The sequence below is a fragment of the Doryrhamphus excisus genome, linkage group LG16, assembly GCF_037039965.1.
Source record: "Doryrhamphus excisus strain RoL-2023G ecotype Guam linkage group LG16, RoL_Dexc_Guam_v1.1, whole genome shotgun sequence".
Taxonomy (NCBI): Eukaryota; Metazoa; Chordata; class Actinopteri; order Syngnathiformes; family Syngnathidae; genus Doryrhamphus; species Doryrhamphus excisus.
In genome coordinates this window covers 10300685-10321137 of record NC_136372.1, presented here as the reverse complement: position 1 = coordinate 10321137, position 20453 = coordinate 10300685, and the positions used below count along the sequence as shown (strand labels likewise).

Sequence of the window (20453 nt, the reverse complement as noted above, 5' to 3'; positions counted from 1 at the left end):
AGAATAAAAGAAATCAGCAGCATTAAGAAGACCGGGCATCTGGAGGCCTCATCAGTTTTCCCTCCCAGTCTGGCTGTCTGCTCTCCTCCTTCCCCCACATCACTGCTTGATTTTTATTTTTCTTTCCTCATCTTTGCCACGTCCTCTCTCTCCCCCTCTCTTTCTGTCACTCTACACGCTTCAGCTCCTTGCGCCAGCAATGAAACATTCCCAAAATAACATGAAAGCAACATTAACACCTGAAAGCAGCTACTTGGTGATATTAATATAATAATTTGATGTCGACTGAATTGGGCCAGACTTATTTATTTTGTAAAGGATATAAAGATGGGGTCTAAATACTGTAGGCTGGAGCATTTGGCCCAAAAGTCACTGCCTGTTCTTGGCTAAATAGCTAAATGTTATACATATAATACGTAGTTTGAAACCAGCATATGATAATATTGGGGTGGTGAAAAATAATGCGACACCATATACAGTATGTATTGTGACACCAACCCACATGTCTCAAGTCAACACTTCCTCATTCCTCGCTACAAGAACGCAGGATGCATTCAGAGACACTCTGAACATCACAAAAATGGCTATATAAAGTATCTGTGTATGTTAATAAACAAGAAAATTAAAGAAGTGGATAATCGTATCACTCACCTTGTGATGTAAAATTATGTTGGAAAATACTGTCGACTCAAAACAAGTACGTGATGTCTTTGAACACAACCCCTCATAGCTCATAATGACATGGTTGAAAGTGTGTTTCAAATTTATTAATCTAATCTAATCTAAAATTTACAAATCTATTTGTGTTACAAATGGATTTTTAGACTGTGTTTATCTTATGGCTTCATTAACATATTCAGTTCATTTGGATCTATTAGTAGTACAAACCTGACCAGGGAAAAAATAGCTACCATTTACCTTTTGCACATTTGGATCTTAATTAGGTTTTAGATAGATCTACAAGATGCAAAACCAAGGAGGGGGAGTGTGACAAAAAGCATCGCTCCAAAAAATAAAAAAATTTCAAAGGGCCTTCATTTGGGTTGAGGACCTTGCACATCTTGCAGCTCAGTGCAGGTGTCATTTTTGGGGGTCTGCCACTTGACTTTTTTTTTTCTGTAATGCTTGGAATCTTTCAAAAAATGTAGAATGACTTCATGTCTTACTGCATCCAACCTCAGCAACAATGGCGTACTTTGAGAGGTCTTGCTCATGCAGCACAACAATCTGACCATGTTCAAGAAGAGAAAGCTTCTTAGCTTTAGCCATCAGGAGGGCATGACCGTATGAATGCCTGACAGAAAATGAGAATTTTGAGCAGATTTTGGCATTTATAGCCTGTGGTCTTAATTTTTTGATCAGGTGAAAAACTACAGTACTTATTTCATTTTTTTTAAATTACAAGTTCCAAATGTTTATTGTCTCACTCCTTGTAGCTCTACTTAAAACCTCATTATGGTCAAAATGTGCAAAATGCATTTTCTAGCAATCTTTCATCTGGTCTTAAGATTTTGATCAGGACTGTATGCCGTATTTTCCAGACTATAAGTCACACTTTTTTTCATAGGTTGGCTGTTCCTGCCACTTTTACTCCAGAGCCACTGGTAAATGAAAAACTACTTATGTAATTTCACAGACACCCACAAGAGGGCACTCTAGACTTTCACGCCGATATCTCCTTCAATATTTAAACAGTAGACGTTAGCTTACAAAGACAACTGAGAACGACAGAACACAAATGCCCCCCAAAAGAAAATCATATTCGGCAGACTACAAGCTGCAAGCAGTAAAATTTGCAGCTGAAAACAGTAATCAAGCAGCAGAAAGAAAGTTTGGAGTAAGTGAGAAACTTGTTCGGGACTGGCGTACTGCAATGAAGTTACTGTACTTAAAACTGTTTGTTACATAAACACTGGACCGCTTTTCTGTTCATGTATATTTTTCGTGGAGCTGAATAACCATTGTGTTAGCATATCTTACACCTATTCAGCCTGTTCTCTATTCTTATATTAATGTTAGAACTTGCCTTCCAAGATGACATAATGTTCTGTTTTATATATATATATATATTTTTTTCTACCTGATTATGCATTTTTGGCCTTGTGCGACTCCAGAGCGACTTATAGTCCTGTTATTTATTTTCTGTTAATTAAATATTGTTAAAATAGGCACATTTCATGCATACCGTAGTAGTTATTGGTGGTTAATCGTCATTAATTCATTTTAAAACTGTGGTTAATCTGAATCAAAGTTTTAATCTTTCCACAGCCCTGGATAATAATATGATACCATATGATTACAAACAAAAAAGCTATATTATTTTATGTATAATAAATGCATAAACAATTCAAAAAAAAATTTCGCATCTACGGTAACCATCAGTCTCCCCTTTACTTTGATGTCAAGATCATCTGTATCAACTTTGTAGATGCACAGAAAAATGGTATTTGCTATTTTACCAGATTTTAAAAGGTTACATTTATTTTTTGTTTGTTTTTAAATATAATACCTATAAATCCCCCCCACCCCCCGTCTTAAGATTCTGATGAGGAATGTACAAGCACTCTATTTTATACTGCTTCTCCATATTCACCGGCAACAATGTTAGCTATAGTCTCAGCTTGATATCACCAACATGTCACAGAACACGCTGCTTGAGCCTGTCCTCGCTTCCCATATCAGTTTCTGGTGCCAAATGGGACGAGATGCTGCGTGTTTGCTTGTTTGTGTCCTCACTGCAAGTGTAGGCGGATGTTGCCGCCACCAGCGAGCTTTGCACAGATGGCAGTTGTGGCTGTGTACGTGTGCACTCCTTCCCGTGTTCCAATGTATACTTAGGCATTGCGTGTAAGACGCACAGTCTGCTGGCCTTATGCTGCTTCTTTTCAAGCTCACACACCCACACAAGCACACACACACACACACACATATTTGTGCAGTCTGTATTTTTAGATGGCTTGGAGCCTGGGACTGTGAGCAGGAGACAGAGAAAGAAAGACATAGATGGAAGGAATGAAAGCATTGTTGCATGTGGGCATGACAGCAATATCTGTTTTTCTTACATTATTTTTAACATAAAAGCATCTCACCGCCCTATTTTATTTGTTTCTGTTTGATCTTATCACCTTTAAAAAATACCACTGTATTCTAACCAGTGTTGACTTTAGAAATACTAACTCTGTTATTGTTTCCAGTAATTTGTAAACAAATTCATTACTATTTCAAATGTTCCAACATTGTTACCGTTACCGACAGTGATATGTGGTACGTATGCACAATCTCTATCAAGGACATCACTTTAAGGGTTATGACATACACTACAGTGATTTCAAACTACAGTATACCATACACAAATATACCGCAAACAAATCTGACACGATCTGATGTAAATTTCAGCATGTTTCCGCATTACATCACAAAGACGTTTGAATAAATTATACAAAATGGTGGAACCTACGTATCAGGTTCCAAAATATAGCACCTCAGTATGCACCAAAGCATTTTGCTGCATCCAAAACATTTAATACATTTTATTGTGTTAAGAAATGTCCGAGAGCCAGATGCAGTCATCAAAAAAAAAAACTTCTGGTTCCCTATTCTTGCCCTAGATGGACCAAATCAACATGAACCAAACATAAAGAGTTTGGGGCTTGGTCAGCAACCTATCAGAAAAGAGGCAGACATGTTCATCACTGTTTTCCAAAGTCAAAGCTCATATGTCTGTGGATATTCTCGTTCATCCAGGTTATTGTATTCTTGGGCCGTTAAATTGATGACAAATGACTGTTCAGGTTGTTTTGGAAGTTGTTTTGCCTCTCATCCGAGCAAGTTTCATCAGTTCAAGGTCAATGACCCGATGGAACAAACACTAGTCTGACTCCGTAGGATAGCCCTACTTTGATACGAAGATAATCGGTCTGCTTTCATGAATGACAAAGTAAAAAATATATATATTCACATTTGAGAGGGTGATATCAGTGGATATTTACATTTTCTACAGCCTATGAACAGGCTGAGCCTGGCCCTTTAAGAGGAATTGACTATAATAAGTTGAGTGTTTGTTATCTGCTTTAGCACGAGGCGGCGGTGTCTGTCTGTTCTCACTCTTCTGTCTAGACCGCTCTTGGTGCACTGATTGGCTGTAGACCATTCTCAATCAATGTCCTTCACGCCATCTAGCTTCCAAACTAGCTAACTATGTGATCTGCTTGCTAACCGCCAATACTGTAAACAATAAAAAAAAACAAGCTAATGAAGAAGCAATATGTTTTAACAAGGATCTAAAAACACTTCAGCTGAACAGGTAAAATATGTGAGTCACTCAATTTCTTGTGTGCAACCTAACAGGTCGTTGACTAAAATTCAAAGGAAATGCGAACTTTGAGAGTGTTTAAACAAGAGAAATGTGATAAAATGTTGTTGTTGATGATGTTGTTGCCTGTCTGAGAAAAGTGTAGAAAGCGTATGCCTTAAAACATATAATCATTCATTCATTAATTTTCTACCGCTTATCCTCAAGAGGGTCGCGGTGGTGCTGGAGTCTATCCCAGCTGACTTCGGGCGAGAGGCGTGGTACACCCTGGACTGGTCCCCAGCCAGGCACATATAGACAAACAACCATTCACACTCACATTCATACCTATGGAAAATTTGGAGTCGCCAATTAACCTAGCATGTTTTTGGAATGTGGGAGGAAACCGGAGTACCCGGAGAAAACCCATGCATGCACGAGGAGAACATGCAAACTCCACACAAAGATGAAAACATATAATAATTGTACAAAATATAGTTGGTTATTTCACAGATTTCAATTATTGCTGGCTATTTTGGGAACCTATCGCCCTCTGTAAATGAGGGAATACTGTATAGGTAAAAAAAAATTAAGAAAGTTGACAACAGTCAGTAATCTAAGGCAATAGACTTAACATCTGTCTGTCTGTCTATCGATCTATCTATCAATAAATCTATTTTTTTTATGTTTTTATTACTACTGAAGATGTGTCTGCAGGTGGCCAATGTATTGTGTGTTCTCCAGCAGACAGATGATGCCTCCCAGACAGACAGTCATCCAGCAACACAGACCGTACCTGAAAACACAGACAGCAAAGCCCAACCCAAAAGACTTCATGTGTCCAACATCCCCTTCAGATTCAGAGATCCAGACCTCAGGCAAATGTTTGGCGTAAGTATACCTGACATCCAGTGTCAGTTTTAGTTATTTAGGAAAAGCAATGAGGAGAAACTGTTTAATGCAGCGTTTTTTGTTTTTATTTCCAGCAATTTGGCAAAGTCTTAGACGTGGAAATCATCTTCAACGAGCGTGGCTCTAAGGTGTGTGCTTCTTATTTTCTAATTATGCCACTTGTAACTTTTTATATATAATAACATGATTGGTTACAACGTGTGTTATGGAGCATGTGGAAAATACTTGGATAGAGGTAGCCTTTCAATTTTGCCATATGACTTTGACAAGTCAAAGGAGGAAAAAAAAGAGACAATAATATCCTTGAGCCTAAGTGTCCCCAAGGTTTTCACAGAACAAACTGCTTAAGTGCTGAGCAAAAAGATGTACTCAGTGATGAACTCACATCAATAATGAGTAACAACATTTGTATATTGATGAAGATATTTTACATTCTGTATAGACCGTAGGTGTGTTCAAAGATAATTAAATATCTCCCATCTCAATTACATTAACAAACTGGAGGGACATGACAGATCAATAGGGCAACATTGAGATACTGTCCTTCGGTCCTCTTGCTTTGCACAGTTTATCATATTTATTTTGTTTGCCTACTTTGCAAAACTAAATATACTTTTTTGCGTTATTGGATATACAGGAAAAAAAATCACAAATGTTTGACATACTTTTTAATAAACCACAAAGTTACTGGAAACTTACATAAAATACAAAATAGAATTCAGTTAAATTGATATTAAAAGTATTTGCTATCAATGCTATCAATTAAATAAAATTGAAAAGGCATTTGTATACAGTACTTCAGACACTTGCAATAAAAGTGATTATATCCAGAATGGAGCCAAAGAAAGTTGCGAGTGCTAGTATTTGATAAAGAAATTGAGAAACACTATTAAATTAGAAATAAACCATGGAAAAATACAAAGTTGTCTGAGTTGGTCTCGATGCCAGATCGTGTCTTTGTGAAGAATCGCATATTTAATGATGATAAATGTAACCTTAATGCTCATGTCACCAAAAAAAGTTAGAAAAAAACAACAAAAAGTTTTCCATTTCCCCGTTACTACTTCGTGCTGCAAATGCTAGAACTACAAATGCTGTTTTAAGACATGGACTGTCAACTGGTTTCTAGTTGGTGCATGTCTTTACAATCCATTAATATCAGGATTTATGCCTGATTCTTAGAGATACCAATGTAAGCCTGTTACATTGGTTTATCTTTCACGACCCTATCAAGCAAAAACAGCCATGGACTGACAGCGAAGTGAAATATTGTTTCAAATATTTTTTAAAGGGGAACTTCACTTTTTTTGTCCATCATTCACAAACCTTATGTGCAACATGAATATATACGTATGTCTTTGCCTTTTCTGTGCATTAGCACGAGACAACAAATTAATATGAGCTAGCTAACCCTGGACATCATGGGAAATACCTATTTTGACGTTATAGCCCCCTTGCAGTGCTTGACATTTTCCCTGCGGTCTGGCATTAAGAAAGATAAGGACAGCTGATGATAGAAGCACTGTCCTGTAATACACATTCAGTCCTAAATTTTGCTTTATCAAAACATTATTAAAACAACTGTTCGCGAAATGTGCCAAAATCCAAAACCAAAGAATCTGATGTGGTGAATGCCGTCTTTTGGAAATGTTAAAAGGCTCCTCTGCTTTGTCTGCTCAAAAGCCTTCCATACAGTCAGTGGGGGTAATATAAAAAAATATATTAAACAAACTACAAACCAATACACAGTATTCCATTAGCATTACCATTTTCAAGTGGGAGCATTCTCAATGAAACATCCTGCTTCTTCATCTTTCTTTGTTTTGGTGACAAAAAGTGTAAAAAACTGTAAATATTTCAACATTCGAGCAAGCATTCTACATAAAAAGTACACCTTTCAATCTTATTTTTTACAGTGAAATCAATATTATATGTGTTTTGGCGACGAGCACTTTTATCCATTTCATTTGTCATTTAGAAGTGTTTTATGCACGTACAACTATATCTATGTTCATATAAAACTAAAAACATATATACATTGAGAACTGGACTCATGCAGCATATTAACAAATTAACATGTCATATTGTACGGTATCTGCAGAATCTACAAACCGTGGTATTTTTTTATGTTAATCGGAAAACACGCTAGGCATACAAGGTTCCACTGTACTTTCTTCACACTAAAACTTCATTAGAAAAAAAAACACATAAAATATGTCTAAATAAACCTGTTGTTGTTTTGTGTTTTTCTTTTTCATGCAGGGTTTTGGCTTCGTAACATTCGAGCATAGTATGGATGCCGACAGAGCCAGAGAGAAATTACATGGCACTGTGGTCGAAGGCCGAAAAATAGAGGTGCATGTCCTCATATGTATTTTTGCAACCTCCCCCCCTCCTTTGTCCTCTATTGATGTATTTGTGTGTCTGTGTGAATGTTTATGTATGTGCATCGACCACAACATCCTATCTTATCGTTCTTGTGAAATGGCATTCAAAAGTCATCCAAGATATTAGTTTTGTTTGCAGTTGCATTATAAATCATAAAGGAATGTTGACACAAACAGTAACTGTTTAAACACTTGTTTAAAAAAAATCCCAATTGTTTGTATGTATTTGTAAGAACATTAATTTTGCTTAATGTACAGTTGACTTAAAAACACACTATTTAATTTCCTAATGAGGCTTGTAAATTTGAATTTGTGAACCCATAGTTAAAAATGCAAAAAAAAAAAAAAATTTTATTATTAAGGGAGAAAAAATAGCTCTGTGTAAAAAAGTTAAAACATAACTGAGATTAGTTCAATGTGGAAGAGGTTATAAAGCCATTTCTAAAGCTTTGGGACTCGGCAAACCAAATCAGAGCCATTATCCACAAATGGCCAAAACAGTGGTGCAGTGCAGTGAAACAGTGCTGAACCTTCCCAGGAGTGCAAACAAAGTGCAGCGACAACTTATCCACGAGGTCATAAAAGACCCCACAACAACATCCAAAAAACTGCAGGCTTCACTTGCCTCAGTTAAGGTCAGTGTTCATGACTCCACCATAATAAAGACACTGGGCTAAAACGACCTGCATGGCAGAGTTCCAAAACCACTGTTGAACAAAAAGAACATTAGGCTTGCCTTAATTTTGCCAGAAAACATCTTGATGATCTCCAAGACCTTTGGGAAAATACTCTGTGATCTGACGAAAACTTGCAAGTTTTTGGAATATGTGTGTCCCATTACATCTGGGGTAAAAGTAATGCCAACAGTAAAATATGGTGGTAGTAGTGTGATGGTCTGGGGCTGATTTGCTGCTTCAGGACCTGGAAGACTTGCTGTGATAAATGGATCCTTGAATTCGGCTGTCTACCAAACAATCCTGAGGGAGAATGTCCGGCCATCTGTTGGTGACCTCAAGCTGAAACCAACTTGGGTTCTAGTCAAAGTTCTGACCTGAATCCTATTGAGATGCTGTGGCATGACCTTAAAAAGGCGCTTCATGCTGGATGCTTCAATGTGGCTGAATGACAACAATTCTGCAAACATGAGTGGGCCAGAGTGCTGTAAGACTTATTAGATTTCAGGACAATTTTTCACACAGGATCATGTAGGTTAGGATTTTTCTTTCCGCTTAATAATGAAAAAGTTTTATTTAAAAACTGCATTTTAAATGTGCATGTTTGACGATCTGAAACATTTAAGTGTGACAAACATGCAAAAAAAAAGACATCAGGAAGGGGGCAAACACTTTTTCACACCACTGTATGTCATCTGCAATATTTTTCTCCGTATTTACAAGGGCTACATGGATGACCTTGGTCCACATAATAACATTTTTGTCTTTTTCTGACTTTAAATCAGACTGGCTGATACTGTTCACATATAGAACTACTCAAAAATGTGCATTGGCCCAAATCAGGCCACTTTATTTAGTTTCCTAATCCAAGATCACTCATTTAATTAACAGGACTTAAAGTAACTGGAGTGAGGTTTGGGCATAGAATTTGCAAGCACGTGAAATGTAGCACATAGCATTTATGCTAAAAGCAACTGTGTTTCTTTCACCGGGCTGCAAGTAACAGGGCTGTGCTTATGTTTTAGCGAGGCCAAATTTGTTGCTTTAGCATTCTGTTTTATGAAATGGCATATTCCGGCCTCGGGCCGCTCACTTGTTTTTGGCATTACTTCCGTTTAAGTGCTTGTGATGCGAAGTGTCTTTCGTTTTGCTAGAATCTGTTTTTCCTGCTGAAAAAAAACAGACCGGCTACCAGCATAGACTAGCAAGACCAGCATATGTTGTGTTTTTGTGCTGGTATGCTGATCTCAGCACGAAAACACAACATATGCTGGTCATACTGGTCTCCAGACCAGTGTACCAGCACAAAAGCACAACGTATGCTGGTCCGTAGACCAGCATGAAAACATAACATACAAAACGCATGCTGGTCTATGCTGTTTTTTCCAACAGGTTACCTTTTAGCTGACGTTCGTCCAGTTCCATGGACATGTGTTTATTGATATAGCAACACAGACTCAACCCAGCAGCCCCCAGGATGGGGAGCCTGCAGTTTTAAAAGGTTAACCTAATAGATGTTTTTACACTCTGGAAGTGGCAGGGCCGGCAAACTGAAGGTTGTGGGTTCGATTGTCTGCCCTGCCTTGATCATGTCAAAGTATAATTAGGCAAGATACTGAACCCCCAGTTGCTCCTGATGCTGCGTCATCAGTCCGTAATTGTGCTAACAGTGAAAAGGGCTTTGAGTGTCTTGGCTGTGGAAAAGCACTATCCAAGTGAAAGACCATTTAGCATCAAAGATTGTTACTTTTTCTGTACTTACTCCCATCGATGTAAGTATTTTTAGATAGGGGAGGGGTCCACAGCAGCACTCGTTGTTCCTTGAGAAGCGTGATACATGGTTACTTTCAGATTTTGCAAAAGACTCTTCACTGGATTTGTTGCAAGTTACTTTTTGAAAGAAAGTATCTAGAAGCGTCAGATTACTCGCAAATTACAGTAAAAAAAAAAAAACAACTCACTACTTGGCAGCACCAATCGCTCATGCTCCATCCTCTAATCCATCCCTATAATGTGTTGATGAGCAAGGGCAAACAAGTCTACTGTATTTTTATTTTGTCCAAATTTATTTGAGGTTGTGTATGTATGGGAAACACTGAATATGGAGCCTTACATTTGTTTCTTCCTTAGTCAAGAAATGTAAACCTAAACCGCCTCCATTTGATACCGTGCTGGACTCAAGCAAATGATCCGAGCAGAGTGGGTGCACAATAACAACTTAATATTCCGGTAGGGTGCATATTCTGATTTCCATATTTATATGACAAAATATTCAAGATGATAGAGACGGGGGTCTGAGGCAGGTGTTTAATGAACATACAATGACCTTGATTGAGAATTGGTCATCTGAAAAAGGTGTTTACATGTTTCAAAACTTTCTAACGTGCTAAATTTAGTAGACTGTGTGGAATACTGCAATGGTACTTTGTGGCCCTACAGTGCCTCTAGTGATTCAGTGGTGACGATAGAGAAACATGAACCACGCTTTAGGTGTTCACATTTGTAGCACAGTACTTACCAAAAGCTACACAGTGAAAAATATATGTATAAATTCACAGCTGACAGTGACTGGATATTGTTAGTGACATAGAATATTACATAATGGAACACAAATATTAAAAAAATGATTTATACTGGTCTGAATGTCTGTGATTTTTAGATTGTGTTAGGCTTCACTCAGATGTAATAGGAAGTTTAAAAAAACCAGGATCAGGAACCTTTTTAGCTAAGAATGCCATGTATGCCACATATTTTAAAATATAATATATTGAATACAACTAAATGCAAGACCAACAATACTGAAGCTATGCAATAATAAATAAAAATCCTTCTTGCCATTAATGTGACTTGTGATCCTGCATGGTTTCTGTAAATTTAGTTTCTTCGGTGTCTTTCTTTTCACAATCTTCTTCGTCAAATGGATTGGCTCTGCAGAATTAGCTGGCTGACTATTAGGAGGAAAGTTCACTTCTTAACATCTCAATGACCCGTGTAGGCTACAACATTATCCAGTAATACTTTTACGTTTTGGTGTTTGAACCAGAAAATATCAGAAGAGCCATCTGGAAAATGGATGGATGGATTAAAATGAATCACCTTCTATATTTTCAATGTTATGAGTTCATTGTCTTGTTAGTGCGTACTCGGGTTCAGATGGTAGGGTTCAGACTTGACCAAATGACCTCTACCAGCAGAGCAATCACATCAAATGTAAAAACTGTTTATTAGTTTGCTTACTCACTCTCAGTACTGGATGATACAATCATGTATAAACTTTACATTACAATCAAGCAATAGTCTTCATATAAACTATTTAAGGAACAAGTGTAAATTACAATTACGAAATATAAGGTGTGGTTTATCTGTAAAGATATGCAGAGTGTTGTTCATCAGCTGATCATGTGAACCAGAAAGAAAGTCACTGAAGTTGGTTGCATTTAAACTAAGAGTGCATATTATGTTATAATTTATTTATTATTATTATTATTATTTATTTTGGAAGTGGGTCCATATAGTACTGTATATAATCTGGTGTGGGGGTACAGAATTTCACACGTTGCTGTATCCATTTGTAATTTTTGAATATAATTGTATCATATTGTTCTAGACTAGATTAGATAGAAGTGTAATGATCCCCTGAACATGGGGCCTCAGGGAAATTCAGGTTCCAATAGCAGCAACACTATATGAAGTATACATACAAGACAGTGGCAATAGTAGCATAGCACTCAGTGTGAACAGGTAAAAAGAAATTATGTACATGTATAATAATCTGAAAGAGAAAGAGGTCAGAATCATGGTCATGTCCGAACTTTTTATCATGTTTGTTTTCACTTCCATGGTGATGGCTTTCCTTTTCTTTGGTGCACTGCCGCTTGGTAGGCATAATGAAGTCCAAAAAGTTAGCTAATAAGCGATACAATTCTTCTTTTGTGTAGCTGTGCAGGCATACACTGCATCCTTGGGCTGTGTGTGGCGCATAATCTTCCTCTGGTGTGCAATATAGCTAGTTTTTGAACAAGTCTTGTGTCTACAGACAAAAAAAACTTAACTAATTTATTTATCTGAGCACTTTCGTCACCTTGGAACGTCGTAAACCAAGGACCCCCTGTAAATTCAAACTGTTTTTCTCTTTACACCGTCCTGACTCATATCCTACAACTGAGTATTGAGGCCACATTGTGAATGCTGTATTTATACATATATCAGGTGCTATTGGTATCGGCCGATATCAGTGAACGATATTAACATCGGCCAATACTTGCCTTAAAATGCAGATCTGTGATTTTGAAAATAAAGTTGTACATTTACCAGAAAAAAAGTAGTCAATTTCTGGAGAATAAAGTAATAATATTATGTGTCATACATGCCTGTAAAATAAAATAAAGCAATTTTTTTTGTCATGAATTTACAACTTTATTCTCGCAAATTGTATACTTATTATTTTAAAATTCATCATACCAGGCATTGCTTGAGGCAGCTATGAAAAAAGGGGAGCATTTAACTCTTGGGATTTTGGTAACTAAGGCGGAAGTTCGAAGAGCTAGAAATGCTAATCTTTGCAGTCTAAATGCAGTCTTTTTTGTTGCGACATTACGAATAAACCAAGAGGAAAATGTCCTTCTTCCTGAAAATCTATGCTCTATTTTCCCTCTGACACATACTACGACCTGATGACTTGTAATATTTCGACTTTATTCTCGGAATATTATGACTTTTTTAATGTAAATTTATAACTTTATTCTCGTAGTATTAGAACTTTTTCAACTTTCATGAATCTACAGCTTTATTCTTGATAATTGTACGACTTCTCAAAATCTTAGATTTTTTTTCCAATGCGGCGGAATTGTGTGGACAAAAATTTGTGTAAAGGTTAAAGGGGACTGCACTTTTTTGGAATTTTGCCCATGAGTAACAGTCCTTATGTGAAACATGAACACGTATTTCTTTCCCGTTTTTTTTATAGCATGAGAAAATGAATTAATATTAGCTAGCTAACAATGGATTGCATGGGAAATACCTATTTTGACACTAAAACCCTCACAAAAAAACAACAAAAAAAACAAAACACCAGCAGTGTTCCATTTACATAACTGACTTGTGTATTGTTATTGTAGCAGCTAACATGAAAAACTACTGTATATTCATCTGGCAGACTAACACAACTCCTCGCTAGCCGCTCAGATGGAATTGTGGATACCTAGCTCTCAATTTTGCTACAAAGACTCAGCAAGATGCTCGTTTGCCATCAGCATTTTTTTTACTCGAGGACTGGAGCACACGTCTTGTGCTGGAAGACACAGCTATTCCAAGGAGAGCAGGCATTTTAAGTGTTGTCGGAACTAGCATAAGTACTATGTGTATGTGGCTATGAAAGAAATTTTGGTAGTGTTTCAAGTTATCATATTTCGACAAGATACTGCAACTATTACATGGTATCATCGGTGTACATGTTAATGTATGTTCACAGCATAAGTATATATCAAACGATGCAACGTTGTTAGTCAAAATAGTTGCGTCCCAATGACATGAATTGTTAGTTAGCTCATATTAACTTGTTTTCTTGTGTTATAATGCACAGAAAAGGGAAAGAAATCTGTCTTCATGGTCCCCAAAAATGCAGTTAAAGATGAATTGAATAGAAAATAGCATTCAGCGTTGATTTTCCAAAACATCAATGATAAGATCCAGTTTGATCTTAGTGGTGAATGGAGAGAGAGTGGCCTGCGTTATGTTTTGTTCTATTTTAAGACAGCAGAGAGCTGAAAGAGAGAGTTTGCGCAGTGGAATGATTGCAGAGTTTTCTTGGCCATCTGAATAAGATGATGCTTATTCCTTTCTCATCCCCTCCTTCCCCCAACATCCTCCCAATGGTAGCTTGTTTAGGGCCTCATCCAACAAAGTTACACCGGTAACGGTACACAAAAGTGGGCGGGGCCAAAAGGTTTGGGAATGGTAAGTGTGGGCGAGCAAGCCATTCTGACAGCATTTTCTCTCTCTCCTCCTCTCTTGAACGTTTGCAACACTAAAACTCACTTGACATTTCTTTTGGAATTGTGGTTGGGTTGATGCTGTATATTGACATATTTTCTTGCGTGACAGCGTACATGTTCATTCACTAAGTGTTCTCCTGGAATTGCGTGTACAAGCGATACTGACTGAGACATGATTCATTTGCACATCTCTCCGAGATTGTTGGAAAATCATTTATCAATTGATTTTGTTTTTCAAGATAATGCACCCTTTATTTAATTTGCCATTTTAGTTTTCATTTACATTTGGAATGACTTGAATGGTTGATCGACCGACTTGATTACAGTATACTTCTTTTTTTCGTTTTTATGATTTTGATTATATTTCCCATTGCAAGTAGAAAGGCTGTTGTCCAAGTATGAATGCTTTTGGTGTTTTCATCACAAATCTCGTCATTTTCTTTGATTGACTGGATGTTGCATAATGCTCCTGGCATATTTTCGTCTTCCTCACCCTATTGACATTTCTTCCTGCCCACTGCATGCCACTATACAGTATGTTCACAAAACATAATTCGCCAAATGCATCCATTTTTTTTCTTTACTTTTGTCTGTACATTTACCGAAATGTCACCGGAAGAGGAGAGCATGTGAAACATGATAGAAAATATGCAAATGTGAAAGAAAGGTGATCCTTTTTTTGGATGTGTTTTTTCAGTGTTTCTGAATGCAACTGTGAAAACACAAATGACATGAGTGTTTTGTCATGGCGTTCTTCTTCCATTTTTCTTTGTTCACACAAGGGGACAAATGCATGCAGACTATCACAAGCTGTCATCTCCAGCTATGTTACTGTTATAACTCATGGAGTTCTCTCTGCCTGCTTTAGGTCAACAATGCAACAGCCCGAGTAATGACAAATAAGAAGGCTGTCAACCCATATGCAAATGGTAAGGTTACCTTAGATTGTGTTGACAGACATCTACTGTTCAAATTGGTTGTGACCTGGACCACACTGACGTATTTACAGCCAATTAATTGCAACTGATACATTGTTGAATCATCCATGTTTGAAGTCAGCACATAGGATACTGACAACTGCAGACTTACGTCTTCAGCGAGCTAATGCAGTAACTTTTGAAATGTTCATTTCATGTAATTTCAAGTCAAGTCATAAGAATAGTCATAAGAATTCAGTGCCATTTAAGCCTTAATGACTTTTTAAATTGTTAATTTTCTAATTTATCTGTCTCCATCACTGCACATGCTATATTGTGTCAGTTTTTTTTCCCCTTTTTATTTATTCAGTCATGTATCTTTAGTCTGGATTAATTGTAATTTATCTTAATTTTTAGTATTATTTTCTACTTTTTTTTTTTTACATTATTAGAGCCCATCCATCTATCCATTTTCTACACTGCTTTTATCCTCATTAGGGTCGTGGGGGTATGCTGGAGCCTATCCCAGCTGACTTTGGGTGAGAGGAGGGGTACCCCCTGGTCTGGTCGCCAGCCAATCACTGGGCCACCACCGTGCAGCCTAATATTAGAGCCCACTAGACATGAAATAACACACCTATAGTCAATTTTACACATGTCGTACCCAATACAGTAGACATAAAAAGAGAAAAAAAGACATATAAGCCATGTTAGACCGGTATTCTGCTTGAAAATAATTTTGGCAATATATATATATATAGAATTATGACTAATAATAGGCCATATTCCACCACAAAATGATTTAATAAAATATTTTGGAAAACATTTTGTTCACGTAAACACCAACACAAAAAGAGAACAAACTTTGTGATGACAATAAATAATTTTTATAATTGTCATCACAACCAAATATTATGTGAACGAATTGCTGAGACATGAAGAAGGGTGTCGTTTCTGCCTACTCCTTTTCGGATATGTGAGCCCAATGTAAGGCGTTAAGCATGAAATGAATCATGACCAACACCAAATGAACTGAGACAAGTGTACTTGAATTAAAATGAATATCTTTCCAGAAAGATAAAAATCACGACACAAGCCACAACTGAACATTCAAACTGACCACATTAAAACTGTTTTATCATTCCTACTCAGTGTCCTTCTTTGTCTTTTCTTTTTCAGGCTGGAAGTTAAATCCAGTGGTCAGTGCTGTCTATAGTCCAGAATTCTATGCAGGTAGGAGGACATGCCCTTCTCCATTTGTCACCCTCTCTTTAATCATTTCCTTGTTTTGCAGTTTCTTCGACATCTCCATTTTTTCTTCCCTCTCATTTTAACCTTTTCACCTCTTCCTCCTCTGCTTCCCTCCCAAGCAACATGCAACCAGGCAAATTCTGTTTATAGCCTCAGAACTATGTTGATTTGCACAAATATAACAACAGACTGTCATCTCTTCTGCGGAACAAACACACATTTTGCTACCCCCGCCACCGCCCACACGCCACTGTTAATCTTTGTCATCCCAGCATTCATCTCCCCCCACTCCTTCATTAATGATGGTCATTAAGGTGAAAAAGACCTGGATTTTGTGTTTAGAACCTAAGAAAAACAGGAGTACAATAGATTGGTGAAGTGAAATAAAGGACAAGAGAGAAGGGAACATAATTGGCCATTATCTCACAGGACATTAAATCATGTGAAATATATTTTCTAAAATGAAATCAATAATTTCAATTTCTCAGTGGGGTCATTATAAAAATCATCCTGGACTTTTTGAAATTCCAGAATGGCTTTACATTGATTGCCTTTGTCTTACTTTTCAAATATCCATAATACATATTTGTGTGCATATGCACATGGAAGCAAATGCAATGGATCCCAATTCTTTTTCTCCATTAGTGTGTCTGTGTTTGTAGAATACATTATTGGAAAATTACCATACAAGATAAATATTGGATTTGAACTGCTCCAGATGATGTAGTGTAGGTTTGGAGGGACGATGTACTCAAACATAATGGGTTAAGCTACTACCGAGAGGACAATGTTCAAAACAATGTGGTAGGACACCAATCTGTACTGACGAGGAAACAAGAACAAGCATATGAACAACTACAAATAGACAGCCAAACTGATTGTACATTTTTAGCCCGCATTCCATGTTTTGTTTATACACGGCTAGATTAACTGTGTTGTGATATCATGTGCTTTGTGTCCATGCATCACAATCGATATCATGGTGACTCAATCGACAATTGTCCGTCTGGTCTAGCTAGTCTTTTCCCGTTTATTTTGGGTAGGTGTTTGGGTTTGTTAGCGCTAACGATTCTTAGTTTGTTGTGATGCAATCTCTTGGAGCGAAGTCCTCTTTTCCGTATACATGAAGCCTTTCCATCAATGGTAGCAATGTATGCCACTCAGTGCAGTAGAAATACTCACATTTACACTCATGCCGGTGACTTGCCCCACGTTTGCTACCAAGTTTCACTTTCACTTTTTGCAGGCTCAGCTTCTAAAACCTCTCGCTCATCCTCCAAATATTTGGGCTCAAAACGATAAGATTCTGGATTCTCATTTGTCCAAAAGTGGGCCCGGCTCTCACAAAGTTTGCCATGATAAGTAGTAGCAAACGAACATTGTTGACGAAAGTAGCGGTAGTCCCTGTCCAAGAAGTTCTGGTGATGTTTAAAATGATCAAAATACTGTAGGTATTGCATGTCATCATGAATGTACTTGTTACTGCATTGTCACAACATTTTCCATCAATTCTGGCGACTTTTTTCTTAAGCTTTTTACAATGCAGCTAAATTCTAATCTCATGACATCTCTAATTGTTTAAATACGGTGCAACTTGCAGATCAGGGGGGAACAGAAGCTCTTTCTTTGGCAGGAGGCAATCACAAGCTTGTCAACCCACTGGAAATTGCAGGAGGTCATTGCTCAGTATAACTGTCTGACTCAAGGTGTCATCTTACAAAGAATGCTAAATCCATCACACAGCAACTTAGCACTTAAAAAGTAGCTAAGAAAGTTATAATACAAGTATCAATACATGTTTAAAATGAAAAAAATGCAACTATTTTTAAGTTTTCCAGTAATGTATTGCCTGCATGGGTGTGCAATAATGTCAGCCTCCCTCTAGCTCCAACAAAATGCATTTGTGGAAAACTTTTAGTTGCTTTCTTTCATTTTAAACTCATATTGGTACTTGCTTTTTTTTTCGTTATTATGTATACATTGCTGTGTGATAATTTTAGAATTCTTTGTAAGATGACAGCGTGGGCTCTATTTTCGTAGAGTAAGTGCGGCGCTCCTGCCCTGTGCCGTGTCTATGCCATAAATAAATAAAACCGTAAAACGTTGTTGGAGGTTTTTTAGACGGCTTTAAACTCGAAATAGGTGTGTCCCATGATGTACATGGTTAGCAGATTCATATTAACTGTTTAGGAAATGCATCTGCTCATTTCACATAAGGATTGTGGATGATGGGCAAAATTCCAAAAAGTGCAGTTTTCTTTCAAGAATGGACTGGGTCACATAAGTCCCTACTTGAAGGCCAAGTTATGAAATGTACTGATGATGGTCTTAGTGTAAGTCAGAACAGATTATACCTATATTAACTTCTCCGACTACACAGAATTCTTGAAGGAAAGAATTATATGAGAATAATTAATGGAAAGTGTAATAAAAAGAGGACAACTCTTTACTCTTTATTTTTATTCCTGTAGTGTCTTGCAGGCATTGAGATGCATTACATTACATTACACACACATTACCATAAAGCAATTTGGCCCTCCTACCTATCCATAAAGAACAAATGCCAGCCATGATATAGAATGTGGATAGCGATGGAATTAAACTAGATAAGGGCAGTACAACTAAAAGGTTATAATAAAAAAAAAATAAAAAAATAAAGTTAAGTAAAGTTAACTCCAAAATTGAGCTACACTGTCTTTCTACAAAATTAAGTATAGTTACCGACTTATGGGCATATTTGTAGTGACAAATGTATATGACAAATATACGTACATATTTCTTGTTCTCAAATTTTCCATCATTCATCTTCAGTCCCAGGCCAGTCCCCAATGGATTTTGCAATGTTGCGATCACACCAAATCACAAAAATTCAACCAAATATGGACGCCGTCGCTATTTTGTCCAATCACTGGCTCATAAAAATTTAGTGCTCCTTCATACAGAGCGCTGTAAGATGAGAGCGTCAGGGCAAGTACAATAAAAATGTTAAACGTTTTTGTTGAAAATCTAACCTTCACCACAGTGATTGTATATACATATACATAATTATCCATCCATTTTCAATGCCGCTTATCCTCATTAGGGTCACGGGGGTATGCTGGAGCCTATCCCAGTTGTCTTCGGATGAGAGGCGGGGTACACCCTGGACTGGTTGCCAGCCAGTCTTTGTATCTTGTAAAAAAAAGGCTTATGCTGTTCCTGAAACTGGCTCATGTAAACGTTGTGGGGGGCATACAGATTTGAAATGTGAATGTGCCTGAGGTGCTACTTTCACTTTCTCTAGTTTAAAGAAAGTTCTTTATTCTCAAGGAGCAAGTTGTTCTGTGCATAATTTTTGCTGTGTGAAAATGTTCCAGATCGATGGAGGATTTGTGTGTTTGTGTGGCTTTATGGATTATTCAAATTGCCCTTTTTTGGAGCAAGGTTTAGTGGTTATTGTGTGCTTTTATAATTATTTTCTATATTTCACCTCAGTAATTCAAATTTAGGTAACACCAGGGAAAAGAGTGTAGAGTGATTTGTGGTCCAGGCATATTTAGTTTTATTCAGTACTGAAGTGTTTATTGACACTATGGGCTCTATTTTGGTAGCACAGCGCAAGGTGTAGCTGGGTTGCGGAACGTGGTAATTTGTGGTAATTTCATCCAGCGCACTGTTGGTAATCAGGTGCACAAGGCTTTGGCAAGATGGGTGGAGGAGTCCACATTTTCAGCTTGGCCCAGTGAACATTCATTCATTTTCTACCGTTTATCTTCACAATGGTCGCGGCTGTGTGCCTATCCCAGCTGTCTTCGGGCGAGGAACAGGGTACACCCTGGACTGGTCGCCAGCCAATCACAGGGCACATATAGACAAACAACCATTCACACTCACATTCATACCTATGGACAATTTGGAGTCGCCAATTAACCTAGCATGTTTTTGGAATGTGTGGGAGCAAACCGCAATATCCCTGCAAACAAAGATGCCCAGATTCCAAAGAGTCCAGACTGTGTGGCTAACATGCTAACCCCTTTTCCACCGTGCAG

At 37.5% G+C, this 20453-nt stretch overlaps 1 protein-coding gene across 14 annotated transcripts in view; it reads left to right on the top strand.

Moving 5' to 3' along the window:
• Positions 1 to 20453, top strand: part of rbfox1 (RNA binding fox-1 homolog 1) — a 197051-nt gene that overhangs the window by 143697 nt on the left and 32901 nt on the right. For 11 of the 14 annotated variants that reach the window (XR_009119601.2, XR_009119600.2, XM_058049648.2 and 8 more), the window contains 5 exons: positions 5036 to 5182; positions 5278 to 5331; positions 7466 to 7558; positions 15126 to 15186; positions 16354 to 16407. Coding sequence is in view for 12 of the 14 variants with exons in the window: in XM_058049648.2 (XP_057905631.1) it covers positions 5036 to 5182; positions 5278 to 5331; positions 7466 to 7558; positions 15126 to 15186; positions 16354 to 16407 (409 nt within the window). In the remaining 2 variants the exon portion in view is untranslated. Of the gene's footprint in view, positions 1 to 1694; positions 1838 to 5035; positions 5183 to 5277; positions 5332 to 7465; positions 7559 to 15125; positions 15187 to 16353; positions 16408 to 20453 lie in introns of those variants that run through there. The other 3 variants (XM_058049654.2, XM_058049653.2, XM_058049645.2) reach the window with 3 other exon arrangements.